General features: G+C 40.0%; 1 protein-coding gene across 2 annotated transcripts in view; it reads right to left on the bottom strand.

Moving 5' to 3' along the window:
• The window catches only part of Adamts3 (ADAM metallopeptidase with thrombospondin type 1 motif 3), a 205247-nt gene that overhangs the window by 92309 nt on the left and 89261 nt on the right, over positions 1-23677 (bottom strand). Inside the window, exons 1-2 of one of the 2 annotated variants that reach the window (XM_041671599.1) lie at positions 20318-20394; positions 9084-9240 (exon numbers count right to left, since the gene is read on the bottom strand). In XM_041671599.1, the coding sequence (XP_041527533.1) occupies positions 9084-9240; positions 20318-20389 (229 nt within the window). In that variant the 5' untranslated portion in view covers positions 20390-20394. Of the gene's footprint in view, positions 1-9083; positions 9241-20317; positions 20395-23677 lie in introns of those variants that run through there. The other variant, XM_041671598.1, reaches the window with a different exon arrangement.

Below are 23677 nucleotides of genomic sequence, written 5' to 3'. Positions count from 1 at the left end.
TCCCAAGAGCTCTGTGAGCTGAGATAATGAAGACCTCTCTGCTCAAGGCATTACCATAGCTGCAGTGCAAACTTCCGAAACTTCCAAACACCTCAGGCTCCTATTCATTGCAAGGGGCAGTGTGTTTTTCTTTATCTTCTAAATTACTAAGAGGAAATCCTCGCAGAACATGTTCCACTCTCACTAAATATTGCCTCTGAGTTCATAGAGAGTCAGTAATGCTGTACCAGACTGGAATGGTTTATTCATAAACTTAAAGTGGGAACAAAGGATCATACGGGTTTTTGTTTGTTTTTTTAATGAGGAGCAGGTATGCTATTCAATTAATATTCTTGTTATTTTCCTTCCAACAATTTGGTAAGAAAAATGTCATTATATGAATAGCAGCAACTTACCACCCCACAATCCTGAATATATGTATAAACATGGCTTTTAGAAGCAAATTGAATTATTCATAAACATCAATAATTTGAGGACAGTTAGTCTCCAACAGTCTTTATACCATTTGTTGATGGACTCGATTATGTATTAGGAAACTATGCACATAAAACAGAGGCCTTCTGACACTAGGAAAGCTTGCTTCTAAAAACAAAATTCAGTGTAAAATCAAACATCTATTCAAGCCCTGTTGGAAAGTGTTTATGTAGAGCAGTGACTTCCCTTAAGAGATTTAACTGTCTGAAAACACTATAATTTTCTTCTTCAATTATATTCAATGTTGCATATTAAAAAGTGACTTCCTTCAAACTATTCTAAGTAAGAAACTTCAGGGAAATTTTTTTCCCCAAAGAATATTATACAGTTAGGGAAAATAAAAGGTCAGAGCCTGAAGAGGCAGCTTGTTGTTCTTGCAGAGGACCCAGGTTCTAGTCCCAGTACCCACAGGGCACCTATAAATTTTCTATCACTCTACTTTCAGAATATCTGGTGTCCTCTCTTGGCTTCCTCAGACAGAACATACACATAGTGCATACACACACACACACACACACACACACACACACACACACACAGGCAGTAACACCATTCACATAAAATAAAAATAATGAAATCTTAAAAGAAAAATAAAAGGTGACCACAAATTAAAATAGACAAACCATATCATAACTGGGGATTCGGGTACATTATCTTCCTCTTTCAGATTCTACAAAATCTAAGGCAGATAATTGCTCCCTTTTTCATGGAAAGTGTCTAGTATTTTCCAAGAAAAGTAAGGATACATTCTATTGCATAAAGATAAACCATCTAATAGGTACAATGAGAAAACTTAAGTCTGAATGAAGAATTTTAGGAGACAGTTTAGTTAAGCAGACCTAAAATAAAGACTAGCAAATAGGAAATGATAGTCACTAAAGAATACTAAGATAGGAAACATTGGGGGTGGGGTGGGACATGAATTAAAAGAAGAACTCATATTTTATTCAACAAGGAATTTCAGCCTAGATGATGGCATACAGTATATCACAGTTCACAATGATCACTACAGAGCAGTCTCCAAAGCATGCTTAAAAACATCCACCAGAACAGAGAGAAATTATGTGACTTTATATACTTCCCTTTATTGTATTCATTACAATTCCTATGCTTGAGTATGTTCTGTAATGTGCAGTCTGCATGTTCTACAATGTAGAAATGATAGCAGTTCATCAGTATGTGTTCATATACACATAGTAGGAATAAACAACCCATGATATATATAACTTCCCACCTTAAACAGGGCCAAGACAAACAGGTTCAGGAGTAGGAGCATAACTAGAGGCCCACTGCAGTACAAAGGACAGGAAATGAACCATCCCACAGATTCGTGTGCTTGAACACTTGGTTGCAAGCTAGTGGCCCTGTTTTATTAGGTTGTGTAACCATTGGGAGGTAGCACTTTGCTGGAGAAGGTGGCTGTTTGAAGGATTGGCTTTGAGGTCTACATAGCCCAATCCCCTTTCTTATTCTGTGCCTTGCTTCCAAGTCAGTTGAGATATGAGAAACCAGTAACCACAGTTACTGGTTGAACCCTTCAGCCACAGTTTCCTGCAACATGGAGTCAGTCACCTGCCACAATAGATAGCATCCTCTTATATATGAGAAGATATAGTCATACTAAAAATAGTAAGAGTTAACTTAAAATTGAGCACTTAGTAAGTACAAGGAATTTAAAAGAGGTTCTTTATTTTGGTGTTTTATTTTAGGGCTTTGAAATATGCACTATTATTTTTTTCCTGCCTTACAAATGAGGAAACTGAGAGTTTGGTAAGTTAAAACTTTACCAAGCTATTTAGTGCATGTACTTTGGGTGAAATACACTACAGCAAACATGTTTACCTATCATTCATAGATTAGACATACATCTAGTTGAATTGAAATATGAGTATCTCCATGTACCTTTTAAAATTATGTTAAAAATAGTTAGGAGCTCATATGGGATGCCCCTCTGTATACTGTAAATATGTCCTATTACCATTGGTTAATAAAGAAGTTACTTTTTCCTATGGCAGAATATGGCTAGATAGGAAATCCAAACTGAGAAACTTTAGGGAAAAAGAAGGTGGAGTCAGGGAGACAACAGCAGTCACCCAAGGAGAAAGATGCCAGAGAAATTGCCAGTAAGCCATAGGACACATTGTGATATGCAGATTATTAAAAATGGGTTAATTTATATGTAGAGCTAGCCAGTAAAAAGGCCGATTCATCAGCCAAATAATTATAATTAATATAAAGCCTCCGAATGATTATTTTATAAGCAGCTGAGGAAGCCAGCAGGCAGGACAGAAACAGGTCCAGTGGACCAGGTGGAACAGAGAAAAGTCTCCAGCTACATTTAGGGTACCAACAAGGGACTCTCGAGTTTCCACATAAGACCTAAAAAAATCATAAAAACGGGTTTGAGCACAGCATGGTGGATTCCTGCCACAGTACTCAGAGGCATCTCCAAGGCACGCAGCATGCTGCATGGCTGCATGGTAGATTTAGCTTTTACTCATACGGACAAAAAAGGTTTATGGGCAGCGTGCTACAAGCTGCTTGGTGGCAGCATGCACCTGCTGCTGCTTCCCAGAGTTGGGTGGGGGAGCATGGCTCCCAGAACTGATGAACAAATCTCCATCATGTTGGAAAGCTGAAGGTAGAGCCAACAGCCAAAGACACCTGATGGCAGGAGAGTGGTTTCTGGTGGGTTTGGCTGGGGCGTGGCTATTTCTATATAATCTGCCACTGAACACAATAAAGGGAGCATTCTTGGGGAATTCAAGGATGACCCGTGTCGCTGTCTCTCTGTCTGTGTATGTCTGTGTATTTTAACATCCAGCCCCCTTGCCCGAAGCTCGTGAACTGGGTGCCAGCGCACACAGCACAGACACGGGGGCACAGTGCGCGGCAGCAAGCACAGCCACAAATGAGTCCCAGTAGATCTGGGAAAAGTTGGGGAGGATAAATATAATCAACATACAATGTGCGAAATACTCAAGTGGTAAAATTCTATGGAACTTGGAAAAAATGGGGTTTCCATATGGTAATTACTAAAGAAAATAATAGTTATGAAGGATTAAATTATGAAGCCTACATAAAGACATTGGGAAACTGAAGTCTTCTTAATGACTGACTGAGGACATCAGGTAGGATCTGTGATCTCTGTAAGTGTTTACTCACTCAGAGAGTAAATATGAAAATATTCACACACAGAAGACAAGCTACCGATCCCATGCAATCCCTATCAAAGGTTGAATAGCATTTTAAAAAAGAAATAATAAAAGCAATCCTAAAGTTTCTATGAACCACAGAGGACCTAAATGGCTGACAGAAAGTACCAAAGACTTGAACATCAAACATGAACCTGTAAACTGTTAGAAGAAAGTATAGGGGAAAGGCTCATGGTCTTGCAATGATTTCTTAGATGGGCACCAAGGAAGAAAGATGGCAAAAGCAAACACTGCAATGTGGGACAGTCTTAGTTTCTTCTCCTGACATGGTGATGAAAAAATATCCTGACAAAAGCAACTGAGGGGAGAAATGGTTTGTTTCAGCTCACAGTTTAGAGGCATCATGGCAGGAGTCAGAGCAGCGGGGATCTTAAGTACTTGGCTACACTGTGTCCACTGTAATCACTCTATTAATTAAAACTTATGTCCACATTATTATTGATATTGCTTAATGATGTGGGATTCCCCTCTGTATTCTGTGAATATGTTTTATTACCATTGGTTTATAAAAAACCTACCTTGGCCTATGGCAGAGCAGAATATTAGCGAGATGGGAAAACTAAATTTAATGTACAGAGAAAGAAGGCAGTGTCAGAGGGAAGCCATGTAGCTGCCGAAGGAGAAAGACAATGGAACCTTACTGGTAGGCCACAGTCTCGTGGTGATACACAGATTAATATAATGGGTTATTTAAGATGTAAGGGATAGCTAGGAATACGCCTAAGTTATTGGCAAAACAGTGTTGTAACTTATATAGTTTCTGTGTGATTATCTGGGTCTTGGTGGCCAGGAAACTAAAGCACAATCTCTGTTTACAGCTTAACCTCTTCACTTCCCATTTACTGAATTCCCCAGATGCAAAACATGGAAGCTAATTTTGGTTACCTGTGTTGTTTTATCATAACTGTCACAAGATTATAACAGAAAGAATTAAGTTGAGTCTTGTGCACACCATGGTGAGCTGAACAATAACTAAGAAAGATTTTTAGAACTCATGAAATATGGAAATTTTAATAAAAAAGAATCAAAATAGTCACTGTTATATTTTGTATAATATCCATGACTCAAATTACAAGAGTATAAATATAATCTTCATATATACCAGGCATGCCTATTGGTCTAAGTCTGAACTGACAACAGTCTTACAGAATATTTCTCCATTAATTTAAGGAAAGATGCTGGTAAGGGATGGAACGTGGTCCAGGAAACAAAGATCATGACAACACTACCTGAACCAAACTCGTGCTTCTCTCAAATGCTGGGTAGTTACAAAAGACAAAGGGACATTGACAAGAGCCCAGAGCAACATATTTTTTTTTTCCAACCTGCTTAACTGAACTCTACTTCTTAGAAGCCAATCAATAATACTGACAGTGACTTCCATGAAGGTTGCCCGTTAGATGAGAAGAGGAAGGACAACAGACAACACCATCAAAACCCCATGCTGGCTTTGCCTACATGTCATCCAAAATTGGGAATTAATAGATTAAGGGTTTAAGAGATTAATCTAAAGTCTAATATTCCAAGTTGTTGTCACTAGAAGCCTGTTTGATGGCATTTTATAAGTACAGATATCAAACAGTATGAAACACCAAGAAAACAGTAATTTTCAAAAATAAATAAATATGTTTTTAAGAACCACGTATCTTATAAGGGGATCATTCAGCACAAAGACAAAAAAAAAAAAAAAAACATGGTACATGGAAAAAGCACACAGGAGTTCTGAAAGTGAGACCAAACTTGGAAAACATAGCAAGTATATTGTTAACACTCACAACTTAGCAGTTAAATATTTAAAACCAATTATTATTGTTCATGTTTTGCATGTTTAAATCCCTTTACTATTGCTTTCACTATTGCTTCACTCTACTTTCTAATTACTTCATGGAATAAGACAATCTCCATACCAAATTCATTCTCTCTGTAATTATTATAAACAGACTGAAATATACTAAAGAAATCCCACATACGCAACTAGCATTTTCATATGAATTCAATAGAAGTAGCTGAATAAATGATCTCAGTTTAGATTATAAACTAGCTGTGAAAATTTATAATCTAACACTATTGAAAGGAATGCTTGCTCAATGGCATATCCTCATATTACAGTAATATCTTCCATGCATCATTTACTAATAAAATTATCTGCTAAAATGAATTTCTATCATTTCATATTTTCCTTTTACAAAGCCCATCAAAGATTCTCTTTGATCCATGTACAGGTCATGAGACTCTCCCAAAGCAAAAGGTTAGGGTACCTATTCACATGCCTAAATTCAAAGAGGACTCGGCATCTACCCAGTCCCTAGCATCACCAAGGCTAAGTCTTTCCATTACTCCTGCTTCTTCTGTAGTTTCACTCCCCAGTAACCAGGAGCAACTCCTAAATCATTTCTGACTACTCCATGTTTCCCACCTGCGACAAAGACACTCCTTCAGGGCACCATGACAACCACACCAGCGACGCAAGCACTTCGGTTCCTGTAGAAAAATGAAAAACTCTGAAAGGAAGCTAGGAGATAAAGGCTTACGAGTCCTTGCTTCCCACTGGTAGGAAGTAATTACAAAAATTACTCTAACACAGAGCTACCAGTGAATGAATAGCTTGTAATGTGAGGAGAGAAGCCTAAGGGCCTAGAGACTCAATACAAAATATGAAAAGCTGAATGATGCCATGCAAGCAAACCCATCCCCCATAGACTGCCTGAAGTAAATCTCTGATGATGACAGTGTGAGCAGTCTTTAGGGATGGTCAGGGGTGTGTGTGTGTGTGTGTGTGTGTGTGTGTTTTAAATCTGAGTTTAGACAAATGACTGAATAGTAGGGGGTTAATTTTGAATTTATATATAATTATCAATTCCATAAAGAGAAGACAGAAAATCCTTTTGTACAGACTAGAGATGCCAAAAAAGGGTGGTTTTCCAGTCTTTTAGCCATGATTAGAGAGAAGCAAACCAAACTTCCCCACGTGATGACACAGAGGGTCATGATGACATAGAGAAGCGTCTCTATCACAAGTGTGCCAAGTTCTTGTTTATTGCTAACTAGAAGGACAGTACACCCCCTGACAGGGACAGAAAGAGCTATATTTTACCCAAACTGCCAACTCTTCACTAACCATAACTCACAATGACAAAGTTATAGTCCTGAAGGTCTCAAATTGTGCTTGTGTCGAGAGGTTGTGGGGGGAAGTGATGCTTGCCTGTGCGTGGGGCCAGGGCTCAGCTTTGGATATCTTCCTCTAATACTATCCACCTTCATTTTTGACATAGGGTTTTTCATTGAACCTGGAGCTGACCATTTTGGCTGGGCAGGCAAGCTGGTGAGTGTTCAAGATCCACCTGTCTCCATTTTACCAGCATAGGGTTATAAGCACATACCACCATGCTCAGTTTTTATTTGGGTAGTGGAAATCTGAATTTATGTCTTCATGTGCCAGTTCCACAGACTTGGAGATCTCATTTGTAATCTGTAATTAAAAAGCTAAGCTCCTAGCCAGGGCAATGCTAGATTAACCAGGGCAATGCTGGGGAACTCGCTCTGGTGGTAAGGTTAGGGGAGAACTGGCAGGCAGACTAACCCTGAAGATACCCAGGCCCAGAACCAGGGTTATGACTTGGCCTGCCCAACATCCACCCCATCTATGATTTGCTGCATGTGAAGGGACCTAACCACAGACCCTAAGCTGCAGGATCTGTGCAACACAGGACAACAACAAAATAACCAAGAGGAGTTCCAGAGAGAGCCCAGAATCTATAGTGTAGTAGAAACAAGAGGCCCTGAACCAGACCAATGACTCTTTGCAATGAACACTTGCAAGTAAAGATATATGGACAGTATACCTTTCTAACTTAGTACATTTTAAATGGTATATGTCATAAAAACACATTCCTAATGTATACTCAGACTACATTTCACCTATAAGAAATACTGACCCCTCTAGTCACTTGACAAGAAGAGAATTGAAAAGCTATAATCTGGTGTTTAAATTTGTGAATCTGAACTCTTCTTGTCCTAGGGAAGAAAGTTAAATTTCTGACACAAATAGTTAGATATACTTAAGAACAGATCAGCTGATATCACCAGTAACTACATCAGAGCACCATAAATATGAAAATAAAATGCATTGATTTCATGTTAAGCTTTATCTTGGGACATTCTGGTACAGGTACTGAGTTAACTGAGAGAGAAGAAACAAACTGTTTTACCTCCTCCCATGGCCCCTGCAGCCCTCTCTTGAGTGGGTCACCTTAGCCCATGGTCTATTTTCACTATAGGGCAAGCTTCTGGTCATGATTCAGGAAGTCAGCCTCCAATGTGTGTTTTGTTGTAAACTTTAACATAATCTGGGTGTGCTGCTGCTGCTGCCAGGACTAATACTTCCAATTACTGCCAGAAACAACTTATCCCCCCCCCGCCCCCGTGTGTGGTGTGTTTCTGGGAAACAAACCCAGGGTTTCGTGAATGCTTGGGTAAGTGTTGCATGCAGGAGCCACCCTCAGTCCGCTTCGATTCTACTAAACACAACAGATCCTGAAATTTTCTTATTAAAGCATTAGTAAGATTTCCCTCCTGTAAACATTATACCAATGAAAGGCACTGGGACTAACATTTACAGAAATTGGTGCCATGGAGAACTGGAAGGGAGTGGTGAGGTCCAGCTTGGAAAGCGTGATGGGATTCATCTTGGAAGGGAGTGACGGGGTTCAGATTGAAAGAGAGTGATGAAGTCCAGCTTGGAAGGAAGTGATCAGGTCTAGCTTGGAGGAGAGTAACCAGGTCCAGATTGGAGGGTCTGCTCTCATTTGCAGATATAAATGAAACCTATGTTCAGGTTTCATTACATCAACAAAATCAGAAAAACTTCAGGGGCCATAAGGTTTAGATTTCCAATCTATTTGAAAATAAATTCTGCAGAAGAATTTAACTTATTTCTCTACCAAACCAGAAAAGATTATTTATTCGTTTGTTTGTTCATTTGTGTTGTGTCAAATAGACTTCCAAGTCAAGCAGCTATCAGTTTGGTCTTAGAACATAACTTCACTGTATTAATACATTTTACTTATGAACTTCAGCAATGACACAAATAGTGCAAATTGAAATATTTCTGTAAAGAATAAATAATTGCAAACTTTAAGATGGGCTAAAAGACCATAGTTTTAGTGGACAACTTTTAAAAGGAATCATGAAAAGTATTCCTGCATGTAATGACTCACTGGCACAGAATACAGCCAACATGTGAAATGAAAATCTGACCTTGTTACAATAGAAATTCCTATTCAGCTCTGACATTTCACAAGAGCATATGGCAATCAATTTCTCTTGACTGATGTAAGGTTTTCTAATCATCCCTTAAATCTGTATTTAATTATTAAACCTTGTTAAGATGCCTACCCCTGTAGTAGAAGTCTTCAGACACATCTCTAGAAGGCTGCTCCACTGCAGATCTCTTGTAGACCACGTGAATTCTTCCTTTTTCTTCCTCCATCTGCTTGCCCCTTTCCAAGGGTTCAATGAAATACTCTTCGTTATCACTTTTTATCATTCCAGCCTAAAGAGAGCATAAAATATGCTCATTTTAAAAAGAAAGATCATTTTCAACTCACAAGTACACCCTTTTAAATGATGAGAATGCAAATCATGAAAACATTTTTTCTCCCTTCATTTGATTATAAATTTAAAGCAGTCACATCATTCTTGTATATCAGTAATCCATAATATAACATAAAAAATTCATATGAGGGCTGGAGAGGCTCAGCAATTAAGATCGGTTACTGACCCTAGCAGGGTGCCAGCTGTGGACTCAGCTCCTCCATGGTGGTTCACAACCCCTTGTAATTCCATTTCCAGTGGGTCAAAAGCCCTTTCCTCATCTTCAGGAGCATGTGCGTGCCTGCACGCACATACATGCGTACACACACACACACACACACACATATACACACACTAAAACTTTTCTAAAAACCATACGGTAGAAATAAAAAGTCCAAATGTCGAAGAAAATACCAAGCTTATGCAGCATAAGATTAAATTACATGACACACTTGTTTCATTGGAGTACAAAAGGGTATATTCTACATGGTGTCTTCTTAGCAAAAGAATCTTATTAGACACAGGAACTCAACAATATTACTGATTTCTCATAACAATTATCGTGAATCTATTATGGAGTACACTATATTACTTGGGCAACCCATTTTTCATCTTCACATGGATCTTACAGTATGAGAGATGTGGGCTCCATCATAGAGGCCAGCTTTATCTTTAACTGGCTCTGGTAAAACTCCCATACTTCCAGTATTTGTGAATCTGGAGAATGAATGCACATCCTTGGCTAAAATGTCCAATTTTTGTCGTTAACGTCATCTGCAGTTAGCAGCCTGATCTACATAGTGAATTCTAGGATAGTCAGGGCTACATAGACCCTGTCTCAAAACAAGAACAACAACAAAATATCAACTTCTCTCATCTCCCTTCTACCTGGATTGCACCCCCAAAAGTCCCACATTCTTGTATTGCTTTTTCTTTTTTTTTCTTTTTGAGGCCCAGTGAATCTAACCAGGACCATCTATCTATCCATTGGGTGCCTAAGTGAATACACAACTGAAAACAACGATTGTATTTCCTCCAGAACCATCAGAGGCCAATAATTCCAAAGGGAAACAGAGATGAGGGAGACATTCCCAGTTGGCTATTTAAGGGCGATAGGCTGTCTTGCGCAGGCCCACTGCCAGTAACCATAGCTGCTATGAAGGCAAGACAGCTTTAAGTTTCCAACCCATCTCCCAGTTTTCTCCTCTTTCATGATGATCCTGTTGTTTGGACTAGATCCTAGCCACCAGAATCATGAGCTAAATAAACCCCATACCTGTATAAAGGCTTGAACCTTAGGGATTTGGTATAGCATCTTAATAACAGAACAAATACTAGCACACAAGAACTTTAGTATTGATGGGCAGGAAATGTGAGCCTTAAATAAAATATTACCTTAAGTACTATTTTAAAAACCCACAGAAAAATTAATTGCTGAAGATATGATTCGTCTACCCTCTGGTTGATTTAGTCTAGCAAAACAGAACACAGAGGCCTACAAGGGTCAATGAGGTTTGTTACAAAAGGTGCAGCAACATGGTTGATGAGCATGGAGTCAAAATCAGCACACCGCCCCTTTCATCATCTCACTGGACACAGCAAAACCACTTTGCAGGCTAACTTTTTTTTAGTTTCTTTTATTTTCAAGATCATAATAGAATTACATCATTTTCCCCTTCCCTTTTGTCCCTACACACCCATCCATATGCCCCTCCTTGCTAGCTTTCAAATTTATGGCCCTTTTTCATTACTTGTTATATACACACACACACACACACACACACACACACACACACACCACATATACATAATCCTCATCATTCATCGAGGAGATTTTTCCTTGCAACAGACTGAAACAATTGCACAAAGACACAACCAACCAAAATGCAGAGTTGTGGAGCCCAAATCCCAATGGATATATGTACAAAACATTACCACACCTAAGGTTCAAGAGGGGGGAGAAAGATTCTAAGAGTTAAAAGATCATGGAGTTTGCTGTGAGAATGTTTCTCCAGGTAATATCAGAGACTAATGACTTTTTAATCCAAATTATCTAATATCTATTTCTGTGGAAATCACCCTAACACACATCACAATGAACCTTCAATTTGGCCACTACTGTTATTTACAGCATCTCCATTTCATATAACACAGCAGGCAAAATTGCTTTCAAAATAATAACCATGTTCATTTGGACAAACAAGGAATGGCCTAACCATGGAAAGGCTCAAAAGACCAGGGTTTCTTTATGGCAGTGGTTGCCTTTTAGAAGGGATGTATGTACCATAGAGTCATATAGAGTACCACAGAGACACACTAGAGCCTAGACTGGTGGTAGCTCTGACCCACTGTAAGTCTGCCCAATCAGCAGTGGAAAACTCTGGGGAACTCCACATGGGGGACCATCAGGAGCCTGACTGTCACACTAGTCACCTGTAATCCACAGGCAGGACAGAGTTACCTGGATCAGCGCCAACTGTGAAGAGGGAGAAAACATAACCTGGCATTCAGCCCAGGGAGCAGAGACAGCTTTTGATGAGCAGATGGAAGTGGCCACCTCAAATGAACTAATGTCGCTCCTTTGCTTACATTTCCAATGCTTCCCCTGGCACTTAAAATGACACTCACTGCCACAGCCCCAGGGTCCTGCTTCCCATGGTTCTGTAGACTTCCCTCAAGAAACCACTCTTATCTTCAGGCTCCAGTCACAGAGGAAATGCTGCTCTGCTTAGAAAGCCTACTCTAGAGATTTTATATTCTCTATGCCTCATCAGAAAAAAATGCTACCTTCTTTAAGTGACTTTCTTATACCTTCATCCCACAGAAGTTTGGTGCTCCATTCAGGCCAAGCGTTCAGACCCAGAGCAATGTGTTGCTTGTGTGCTCTTCTCTTATAGCTCTGATTACAAATTATCAGGGTTGCGCTTACCTACATGGGAGTGTTTATTATTCTTTCTCCTCCACAAGCTTGTCAGCCCCCAGGGCAGACACGTCTATCTTAATTAACCTATTTTTTGACTGCCTTTCTTTTTTATTAATTAATTTTTTTCCATTTGTTTTACATACCAACCACAATTTCCCCTTCCTCCAGTCATCCTGTTCCATCCCTCCTCTCCCCTACAATGTACTCCCTCCCCATCCACTCTTCCTCTGTCTCTCCTTCAGAAAGGGTCAGGCCTCCCAGGGGTGTCAACAAAGCAAGACACATCAAGTTGAGGTAGGACAAAGCTCCTCCCCCTGCACCAAGTATGGACAAGGCAATCCAACAAGGGGAATAGGTTTCTAAAAGCCAGCTCAAGTACCAGGGATAAGTCCTGATCCCACTTCTAGGAGCCCCATAAACAGACCAAGCTACACAATTGCCACACATATGCAGAGGGCCTAAGTAGACCCCATGCATGCTCCCTAGCTGTTAGTCCAGAGTCCGTGAGCTCCCATGAGCTCAGGTCAGATGTCTCTCATTATGACCTTGATGCCCCTGGCTCCTAAAATCCCTCTTTGCTCTGTTCAATATGTCTTTCAGAGCTTGGCCCAGAGCTTGGCCCAGTGTTTGGCACTGGATCTTTGCATCTGCTTTATCAGTTACTGGATGAAGGCTCTCTGATGATAATTAGGGTGGTCACCAATCTGATCGCATTGCTTTCTTCAGGCACCCTCTCCACGATTAGTAGGAGTCTTAGCTGGGGTCATCTTGTGGATTTCTGGGGGTTTCCCTGGCACCGGTTTCTCCCTAACCCCGAAATTCTGACCCTTAACAAGACACCTCTCTCAATAATCTCCCCTTGTGTCCCATCCCCAACCTGCCCAACCTGATCCCTCAACACCCACCCTACCCCACCCCACCCCACTCCTAGTTTACCCAGGATATCTCTTCTGTTTTCCAGGGCAATGCATGCATTCCTCTGAGGGCCTTCCTTGTTACTTAGCTGTTCCGGGGCTGTGGATTCTTGCCTACTTATCTTTTTAGTTTATACCTAATATCCACTTATGAGTGAGTATATACCATGTTTATCTTTCTGGGTCTGCGTTATGTCTAGTTCCATTCATTTGCTTAATGTCATTGTTTTTTATAGCTGAGTAATACTCCGATATGTAAATGTACCCACTTTCTTCTTCCATTCTTCGGTTGAGGGGCATCTAGGTTGTTTCCAGGTTCTGGTTATTATGAATAATGCTAAACCTGAAGCACTGGCACACATTTTGTATTCAGTTTTGCGGTGAACAACTCTAGGAGTGAACTATAGAAACGAAGGCATATGTCATTGATGTCAAAGTTATTCTTGTATGTTGCAACCAAATGTCCACAAGAATAACTTAAAGGGGAGGATATTTGTCTTGACTGATAGTTTTAGAGGAGTCAGTCCATAATTGCTGTCCGTTTGTGCTTTCGTGAACCATTATGGTGGTGGGAGTATGTTGTGAGAGAGACTCTTTGCTCACAGAAGAGAAGAGGCAACAGGGATGGGGAAAGTCAAGATACAGCTCCAAGGACATGCTCTGCTACCTGCTTCCTCCCAGGACACCCCACCTGCCACAGTGATGCCATCTGCCAGGGGTCTAGTCAGACTTCCAAATCACCAATGGATTAAAGTATTCAGTAAGTTAAAACCCTCATGATCCAACTGCTATTTAAACTGTCCACACAGACTACCCAGAGGTGTTCTTTACTAATCTCCTGGGCAATTGTTATTCAATCAGGTGGACATGCAAACTTAAACAACACATATATAGAAGTTTTAGAAAATTGTGGCAATTTTCAAAAGATGGAAGACCTGGAACCTAGAGGCACAGAAAAAGGTAGTAGAGGCGACATATCTCTTTTTCAGATAAATAACCACAGTTACTCCAATTCCTTCTTTGATCTTGGCCCTTCTACTCTCCTGATTCTGTCTTGTCACAGGCCCTATTTTCTTACTCTGCCCTAGGGGCTCCACTCCAACCTCAAAGACTCCCTGTCAATCCCAGAATACTACAGGTGGGCACAATCTCTCTTTAAGGTCATACTATTAGTTCTTTACATGGAATCTTGCCTCACTAGAATTCCCCATGTGCTCCAGCTTGAAGTTCTTGAGTGTGCCCTCTCAAGTCAGCACCGTCTAGCTACCCACCTGCTCTTGCACTCAGCAGCCAGTGTCTCTATCCCCGCACCACTGTTGGCTTTGAGCATTCCACATAGACTTAAGTGTTCAGCACGTTCATCGCTTGTGAGTTATCGTGGTCCCACTTCTCGCCCCTCTCTATTCCCATCTCTCGCTAACCAGGAGTTGCTTTCAGTCTGGTTTGCTCACTGTGTATTTCACAAGCCCACACAGTGCTTGGCTCAAACTATATCATCCATACGTTATTTGAATGAAAAAAAAAAAAACAAAAATGAGAATAAAAGTATAGCCTATGATTACTCCCAAATCTTGAAGTTGAGCAACTAAGAAATTTATGTCTTCATTCAGAGAAATAGAAAATCAAGTTTAGAAGAGCAATACATACCTGAAACCCCGGCATGAGGATGGATTTGGTAGGGCTGCCTGAAAGGTAGGGAAAGTTGTTTCCACAGTATTCCCCTGAGGTTCTGGTGGTACTTCACAATATTTAGTGGAGGAATTCAAGACTGTTTTTCAGAAATATAACCCAAACCACATACATGCTCCATTTCAGATTTATCTTCTCACACACAGAAATTAAATCTGATGAAAAATGGACAAGGAAAGTTTGGAAATGCATTTAAGCCCAAAAGAAAAAGAAAGGAAGGAAAGAAGGAAGAAAGGAAGGATGAAAGAGAAAAAGAGAAAGAAGGAAAAAAAGAAAGAGAAGAAAGAGAAAAAAGAAAAGGAGAAAGAAAAAAGGTTAGAAAATGGTTAGAAAAATCCCTTAGAACCTCAAAGTAGCATGAAGAAAAATTCCTCAAGCCTAAACTCTGGAAATGGCCCATATGTAAGGATTGGCATTCTGGGTTTCGTTCTGCCTGGCCCAGCTACCAGGGTTCTCGACTCACTGGCAGTACCCCCAGCAGACGTAAATTAGCCCCCATTGGCTCTCCAGCCCTTTTCTCCAGCAGAGATGACTGTCAGACTTTGGAACACCAAGTCCCAAGTGGACACAGACTTTGCCACATTTACTGTTTATCATAACTGAGGGTACAGAACAAAGCCTGGCTTAAAGTAGGTGACTAATATTTGGAAGAAAACATTAACACAAATAGAACCAAACATCTTGGAAGAAAAGTTAAAAAGTGTTAACAAGAAAGAGAAGAGGAGAAGCTGAAAATAGGGCTCTGGCCCCTGAAGAAGAGGCTGCAGTGTGCAAAGAATGGAGCCTGTGAGAACCAAACTAGACGAGCCGTTCTGTTTAGCTAGAGTGGCTGGGGCTGGAAAGACGCTACAAAGAGCTACAGAGACAGGGGACCACAAAACAGCATGTATTTTCAGGTCTAGAATATTCTTAGCTATTGTAGGTGAATTCTGATACACATCTTCCCACCACACTGTATTGATTTTCCTCCTTCAGTGGTGACCCAAACTAGAGGGACTATTTAAAACTGCCTGTATTTTCAGAAAGAAAAAAAAAACTTGCCCATGCATACTTAACAGTGGAAAAATCACCAACACTGATAATTGAGCACTGCGGCCCCTTTTATGCAGTAACATATTTATTTACACAACCATGCACCCAAAAACATTTTTGGAAGCCCAGAGGCCATGAGTTGTCAAACCTTAACATTACTTAACTCATACTCTTGTCCTTGTTCCCTGGTTTCATTTGCACAGGATATACTTAAGACATCCAAGAGGAAAACCCAATGTGTATAACATTTTAAAGCTCTAGACTGTGGGTAACATCCTAATTACTACTAATTCTCATGATCCTGACAGAAACTTGCAAATTATAACCTAGATATTTTTGAGATGCCATACATAAGATTATATATGCTCCTGAGGGATTCCACTTAAACAATCATTTTAATTCACCATTAATGCTACTTATATACTAAAATAATTTAGAAATTACTCCTTTTCCAAAGAAGTCCATATTTGCCATCTCAGTCCATACAACAAAACAGAAAATGTTTGCCATGTTTCTCAAGCTAGTTTTAAACATTAGCGCTGATTTTTTTTAAAAGAAAAAAAAATAGTGTTTGTTATACTTTAACTAGTACTAAACAAAGATTTTATTTTGTTTTAATTCTCACATAGGTACTTTAACAGCACTTTGGAGGGAATATTCATAACACGATCATTGATAATAAAAAGTCTGCTATCCCTTCACATCTGGTCAACTCTTCCAACTAACTACATCACTCAGTTCACATGCTGCCCAAAATCCAGGACTGAGTCAGAGGACCTCCTAGGACAGATACAGTCATCACCAGGGCCACATGCATCCCTCGCGCGGTGGAGTCCTCACAGCCTCAGCTGACACCCAGCTCTAATGTACTAGATTAGATAGTTTCCTCACCCAGTTATAGTGTGATGGTGGGTGTGGGGGACAGGGAGTTTCGGGTGAGAGAATGTCTATGAACGCATTTGACAAACTATAAAGTTATACAAGAAGTATAAAATGCTGTTTTTATAGGTCACAATAATAAAAGCCAGTCACCAAACAAATATTAATTTGTACTTAGCTTGATTTATGGTGAAAGGTAGTCTAAAAGACAGTTTGCAAAGTTCTATCAAAAATTACTAATCTCTCCTCAGAAATTCCTTGTCAGATATTTTACAAAACCTCTTGTCATGGGGGAAATTCCTGTTTTAATTGGATATATGAGTGTCACTTTTTTGTTCTGTTAAAGCAGGAAAGTGGAGCCATGAAGGTTATCAGGGCATTCCGTGAAGCATTTTCTGAATGCAATATGACTGCTGTGGAAACAAAATAACATGTGTGCCAAATTGCACACAGCAATAAACTACGAGAGTGCTGAAGGCAGAGGCAGGATCTGAATGCCTAGACTAGACCATGGAAAGGTATGTTACAGCGTATAGAGGGAGGGGTCAGGCTGTCATTGGAACTAGGGTACAACAGCAGCATTTTTGCTCACAAAAGCTACATGAAGACACAGCACAGGTTTAACTATGTCCCTGTGTTCTATCTCCAGTTACCACAATGTGCAAGCAAACACCTTATCTGGTTCCTGTTTTAGCAGTACAATGTACAGAAATTATTTTATGATGAAATCTTCTAAAGATCTCCTGAATTCCAAGAGACATTTCAATGGCATCCCCTAATCCATACAGAAGATAGCAATGTGGCTGGATAGAAAGTACATAGCATTGCTTTGAAGGTTGTCTGTGACCCCAAAGCAGATCTCCACTTAAAGAAGTTTGGCTTGGAGACACTCTCAGATTGGTAAGGAGGTACTAGAGGGATTGACATATCTCCTGGGTCATAGCAGTAAAAAAACTTCCTTCATGCCAGAGAGACAGGTGCTTAGGACTCGTTTTGATTTCTCAGCCTTTCTTGTATATTTCTGTGGAAATCATTACCTTGTATTGCAGTTACTTGAGCCTAGACACTAAGAAATAAAGGATAATGTCACCTAAGCACAGATATAAATATGATGCAGTGACCGGTTTCTATCTGGTCAATTGGTGTTTTATCCAAAAGTGATGTTTCCAAATGCTGCCCTTGGGCCTGGAGAGACTGAAAAGATGGCTCCATAGTTAGGAATTTTTTCTTGTCTTCTAGAGGACCAGCACCCATGTTGGGTAGCTCACAATGCCTATAACTCACAATGCGTATAACAAAGGACCTGACATTTTCCTGGGCTCCACTGACACACATGTGTGCACTGGCACCCACCCATCCATTCTAGACACACACACACACACACACACACACACACACACACACACACACAGAGAGAGAGAGAGAGAGAGAGAGAGAGTTAAAAAGTAAATATTGGGATGCTGTCTTTTACTTTTTCAGCATCTAAAAATTTTGAAGTTCCTTTTCAAATTTATAAGATATTTGAAAGCATATTTGCAAAATTCCTTTTACAACAGGAGGGAACAGGACTTAAAAAAATAAAAAAGATACCATCTCAACCCACGATGCAATTAATTGCTAAAACAAAAGAGTCTAGTGATCGGTGACACCAGAGATCACCATTTCAGTTTCTTAATTAGAGAGCACAACCTCCAGCTAATTCTCATCAAAATATAAGCCACTGGAAATGAAAGTCCATGGAGAGTTATTGAAGGATGAAGGGCTTTCTGTCAGCCGGCTTCACTGCTCAGCTTCCCTTATCTCCACCACCAGACCTTTCCCACCACAGTTACACTGAACCCAGCTTGGCCTGTTTTCACTCAACCACATTATTCACACACTAACAATAAGAAAGGATATTATGTTTTAAAAGTCCTGAGAAGTCAGTCACAATAATAACAGTGTGTTGAGTACTAAGATCTCTGCCTTGTCATACTGTTTGCTATGTGAGAACAGGAAGTGGGAGGCTCAGCCAGATGGTGGTAACACAAAATTTTCTTCTCTTGACAAACTGGCTTGCTTTCCCCTTATAAACTCTGTATTTTATGTAACTAACATCACCTGCAAGAAAACTCAGAAGCAACTCCGTATCCTTCTTGAGGTACCAGTGTAGACAGAAGTTTCTGTCCCACCCAGTCCCACAGCCATTCAGTCCCAAATAAACACACAGAGGTTTATATTGATTACAAACTGTTTGGCCTATTTTCTCAGGCTTATTATTAACCAGCCCTTACAACTTAAATTGACCCATAATTCCTATCTATGTTTAGCCATGTAGCTTGATACCTTTTCTCAATGAAGCATTCTCATCTTGCTTCCTCTGCATCTGGCTGGTAACTGACTCTTTCCTCTTCCCAGAGTTCTCCTAGTCTGGTCACCTCACCTGTACTTCCTGCCTGGCCACTGGCCAATCAGCACTCTTACTAAGAGTGACAGATCTTTACAGTGTACAAAACATTATCTCTCAGCAGTCCCAGCTTGAATCCCATGGGATGGACTTGTTCTTAGATATCAATTACCTTCTCTTCCTTTTTTTTTCTTTTTCTCTTTTTTTCCCTAATTATTCAAGTTAGCAGGGGTTTCATTATGACAGTTTGTACACACATGTTCATTTTCCTTTATTCTAATTCATACTCCTCTTCTGTTTCCCTCTTCTGTGGTCCCTTGGCCTTTTCTGGTTGGTTCTATTCCTTATACCAGATAGTTCCCCCGTTTTATTTTCATTGTCTTATGTGGCTGTGTGTAAACTTCATGTTCTTTTTCTTGGTATGGTGGTCATTTGCTGAGGGGTAATTTTCTTGTACTCTGTAAAGATTTGTCACTTGTATTGGTTTAATGCCAAATAGCCAATAGCCAGACAGGAAGTATAGACAGGGTGACCAGAATAGGAGAATTCTGAGAAAAGGAAAGGCAGAGACACAATCACAAGTCAGATGGAGAAGAAGCAAGATAATGCCTTACTAAGAATGGTATCAAGCCACATAGCTAAATGTAGATAAGAATTATGGATGGTTAACTTAAGTTGTAAGAGCTAGTTACTAATAAGCCTGAACAATAGGCTGAACAGTTTATAATTAATTCAAGTCTCTGTGTGTTTATTTGGGACTGAATGGCTGCAGGACAGGGTAGGAAACTTTCATCTACAGTTATTTATTAACTGAATCTATATATATATTTTCAAGCTGAAAACCAGACATAACTAGTTCACCTAAAAGGAGAATGCTAATTTTCTAAAAATGTATAAATATATGATTAAATATCCTAACAATATTTAGCATTATCTGATATTTCAAAGATATATAAGTATTCCTAAAAAGTTGATGATACAAATTATCAGTTTATAATTGGTAGTAAAATATGAGTCTATAACAATAAATACTGTTTTTTTTTACTTCTTAATGTACATATGTCAATAGTTGTAAAATACGTAAGATGTTACTGAGTATTTGATTCTATGACAAAGAAGGCTTCACCTATGTTAAGAAAGAATACACCCAACTACAAACCACAACCTCTCTAGTCATGGGAAGGAGCCAATGTTCGTCAAGCAGGCCTCTTACCTCTTTGTAAAGACAAAGAGAGGCACAGGAACCACAGCATCGAATCAGTTGTCCACTGTACTTGCTTCGCATTTGAGTCTTCCTAACCATTGATGTAGGTGGCTGAGAACAGATTGCTGCTGTCACAAAGCACCACGGTGCAAAGGCTGAAAACAGTCCAGCTGTGTCCTGTGTGAGACCAGTGGGCGGGAGTCCTGACTGGTGACGAGGTGTTAACAGAAGCAACTCCAAGAGCTCTTGAGAGGTCGGTTGTATTTTCCCACTCCGCTCTCACACCCGCCACTCCTTGTTTGTTACCACCATCTCCCATTCTAACAGAACTGAAAATAGACGAGGACCTTATTTGGTGACATCAGAGAGGGAGAAGTACTGCTATAGTCTCACGCTCTTTGTCAGATGCTCTTGCCAAGCCTCTGCTGCTGGCAAACGCAGACAGCCGCAACAGGGCGTCTAGCTATGGCAGGAACTAAGAAGCCCTTTTCTATCCCATGCCAAATGAGGTCCTAAGGAACATCAGCCAGGGCTCTACCACCGTAGCTCACACATAGAGATGTGCCAAGGGAACCAACCTGCAGCTTAAAGCTAGAAAACACCATAAGACAGGAAAGAGAGGAAGGGGAGGAAGAGGAGGAAGTGGTGGGGTGGAGGGAAGGAGAGGAGGTGGTGGTGGTAGATGTAAGGGCAGCAACCAACCAGACTCTACATTCAGAATTCAGGTCAGCAAAATGACGCATAAGCATAGGAGGGAGAGAGTTGACCCATAAAGAGAACCTCCGGCTTCTGTTGCACGAACAAACCCCGTAACTGCTCTCACCTAAGATTATATAGGAAATAAACATAAAGAAAAGTAAAACCCCAACATGTGGAAGCACAGATAATCGCTTTTAATATGGTGGAAGGAAATAAAGTTAAAAAGCAAATTGTGTGGTATCTGTAGTGAATTACGACCTTTAAAAGTCAGTCTTGTAACTAAATGTTGGAATGAATTACACTCACTGGCGTACGCTGGCACCTGCCATGACTGCACAGTTCCAGAGAGCCATGAGTAGCAAAGGCATGGAAGAGGGGTGTGAAGGGATCTGACTTACGAGAGGGCTGTAGCAGGCTTTGCTTATATTCATTTCAGAAAGTACAAAAAAAATTTAGTAAAATGTTTTTCATAAATATTTAATATTGACAACATTTAGGATATAGGACGCTTAAAGAAAAGTATGACCCCTTCCATATGGAGAATGAATGTGGTTTTTTTTTTCTGAAAAGCTATTCTCCTGAACTCTTAGTTTTTAAGGACATAAAAAATTCATTTATTAAAGTCCCATATATATAAATTTTATGAATATAGCCAGTTCAACAAGCCATCAAGGCCCATTGTGATTGAATGATCAACATTTCCTGGTATTTTGAAATAAGCATATCTAATTGCCCGTTTTAGAAGCCAGGTGTGGTGGCACATAGATTAGTCCCAGGACTCAGGAGGCAGAGGCAGGAGGATCCCTCTGAGTTTCACATCAGCTTGATCTACATAGAGGGTTCCAGACAAGCCAGGGCTACACAGTGAGACTGTGTCTCAATGGGTGTATTTGGAGGGGGGTGCAAGAGCCTTAGGGCAGTCGACCTACAAACTGGGTTCTGGATACAGCTTTTCTACAAAAATATAACTTTCAAAGTCATTTAAACCCCTTTTGGCTGTTTCATGATCTGAAAAAAAAATCACGAGGATTTGACTAGGTAATCGCAAAAATAGCTTCCAATTCAATTACTCTGTTATTTAAATTATATTCCAGCATGAAAGATCCTAGGAAAGACATGCATTTGAAAAACTGCCCCCTGCCAATATCCCAAGATCCACTTACTCCCATAATAAATAACTGAAATATGACTATAAGACTAATATAATTAACTCCTAAAGTAGGTCACAAATGCTAGCATGCCAAAGAATTTAGGTTCCAACCTCAGAGACATTTCCATGTTCCAAACTCCAGAGTCTGATTCAGAAGGGCTGGGCTGGGCATCAGACATCTGCAATTTTAACCAGCCCTCCGCATGCTGCAAGCACCAGTGGTCTGAAAATTACAGCTTGAGAAAAAGCTGCTCAAAAATCAGATGCCAGTCAAAATGAACCTTAGCTGTATACTCTCCTAAATCTGGGGCCAGGGGACCTCTCAGTGGTAGAGGGACTGCCTCTCATGTTCCATTCCTGCCACCCCCAAAAATACAAAAACAAATTTGAAGGTGACTTCTTAAAGGAAATGTGAAGAAATCGAATCTACGAATTAAAGTCAAGGTGGTACTTAGATGTGTAATAGCGATCTGTTAAATAGATAATAAATACTACATGTATTTCTGAGGGGCTTAAGCTTATAGAATGACTCACAGTGTCTTAAATTAATAGTTTCAAAAAATTAATAATCATTTCTTTTCAAGACAAGGTTTTCTCTGTGCTGCTCTGCCTGTCCTGGAACTCGCTCTGTAGACCAGGTTGGCCTCTAACTCATAGAAATCTGCCTGCTTCTGCCTTCTGAGTGATGGCATTAAAGGCATGCGCTACCACTGCTGGGCTAATAATCCTATTTTTATGCAGTGAGAAAATGTCTACCAACAACTGTTATAGGAAACACAAAGCTTTACACATTTTAACTATTAAAATAAAGAAAACTTAAAACATAAAATAACCTAGACATTTATTTCAGAAGCTATTTAAAATAACATTAATACACATATGACCATTGTAAGACTTTATTAGCATATATTAAATATATCAAGTGAGCTTCATTAGGAGATTTTAATACATATAGATACTGTACTATGTCCACACTCTTGTTACCCATTCCAAACCTTCATGAATCATGGATACTCATGATGAGTAATTATGAAGCCTAGGGTTGAACTCTATCTGTAGTCCCTGTGGGAACATATCAGGGCCATAGTCACTGCTCCTAGAAAGAGAAGCTAGATGACAGTCAACAACAGAAGTAAAATAGTGGCAGGCATATTTGACAGTATGGATGTTGCATTTGTAAACAAATCATTCTAGATCATATGAACGTCTCATGAAGCTTGCTATTTTCCTTCTGCTGTTGCACAGATCAGGGAAATCCCACACCATGGGGTCAACATTGGCTCAGCGAGTGTTCTTCAAATGTAAATTCATCACTCAGAGCTCTTGTCTGGGTACAAATTTTGACTTCTGGCCTAAGTTTCCACACTTATTCTTAATGAAGAAATTGGGTATGTGGTATATGTGCTGGATATACACACACATCCGCAGAAGCCTAAGGGGAATATCTGTCCCCTTCCCTCTCACTCTCCACACTATCTTCTGAGACAGACTCTCACTAAATAGTCATCTCTTTGTTTAGG

This window comes from Microtus oregoni, unplaced genomic scaffold, assembly GCF_018167655.1.
Source record: "Microtus oregoni isolate MIOR12 unplaced genomic scaffold, Mior012 000021F_ref0000039, whole genome shotgun sequence".
NCBI lineage: Eukaryota > Metazoa > Chordata > Mammalia > Rodentia > Cricetidae > Microtus > Microtus oregoni.
This window is presented reverse-complemented; position numbering and strand designations above follow the sequence as displayed.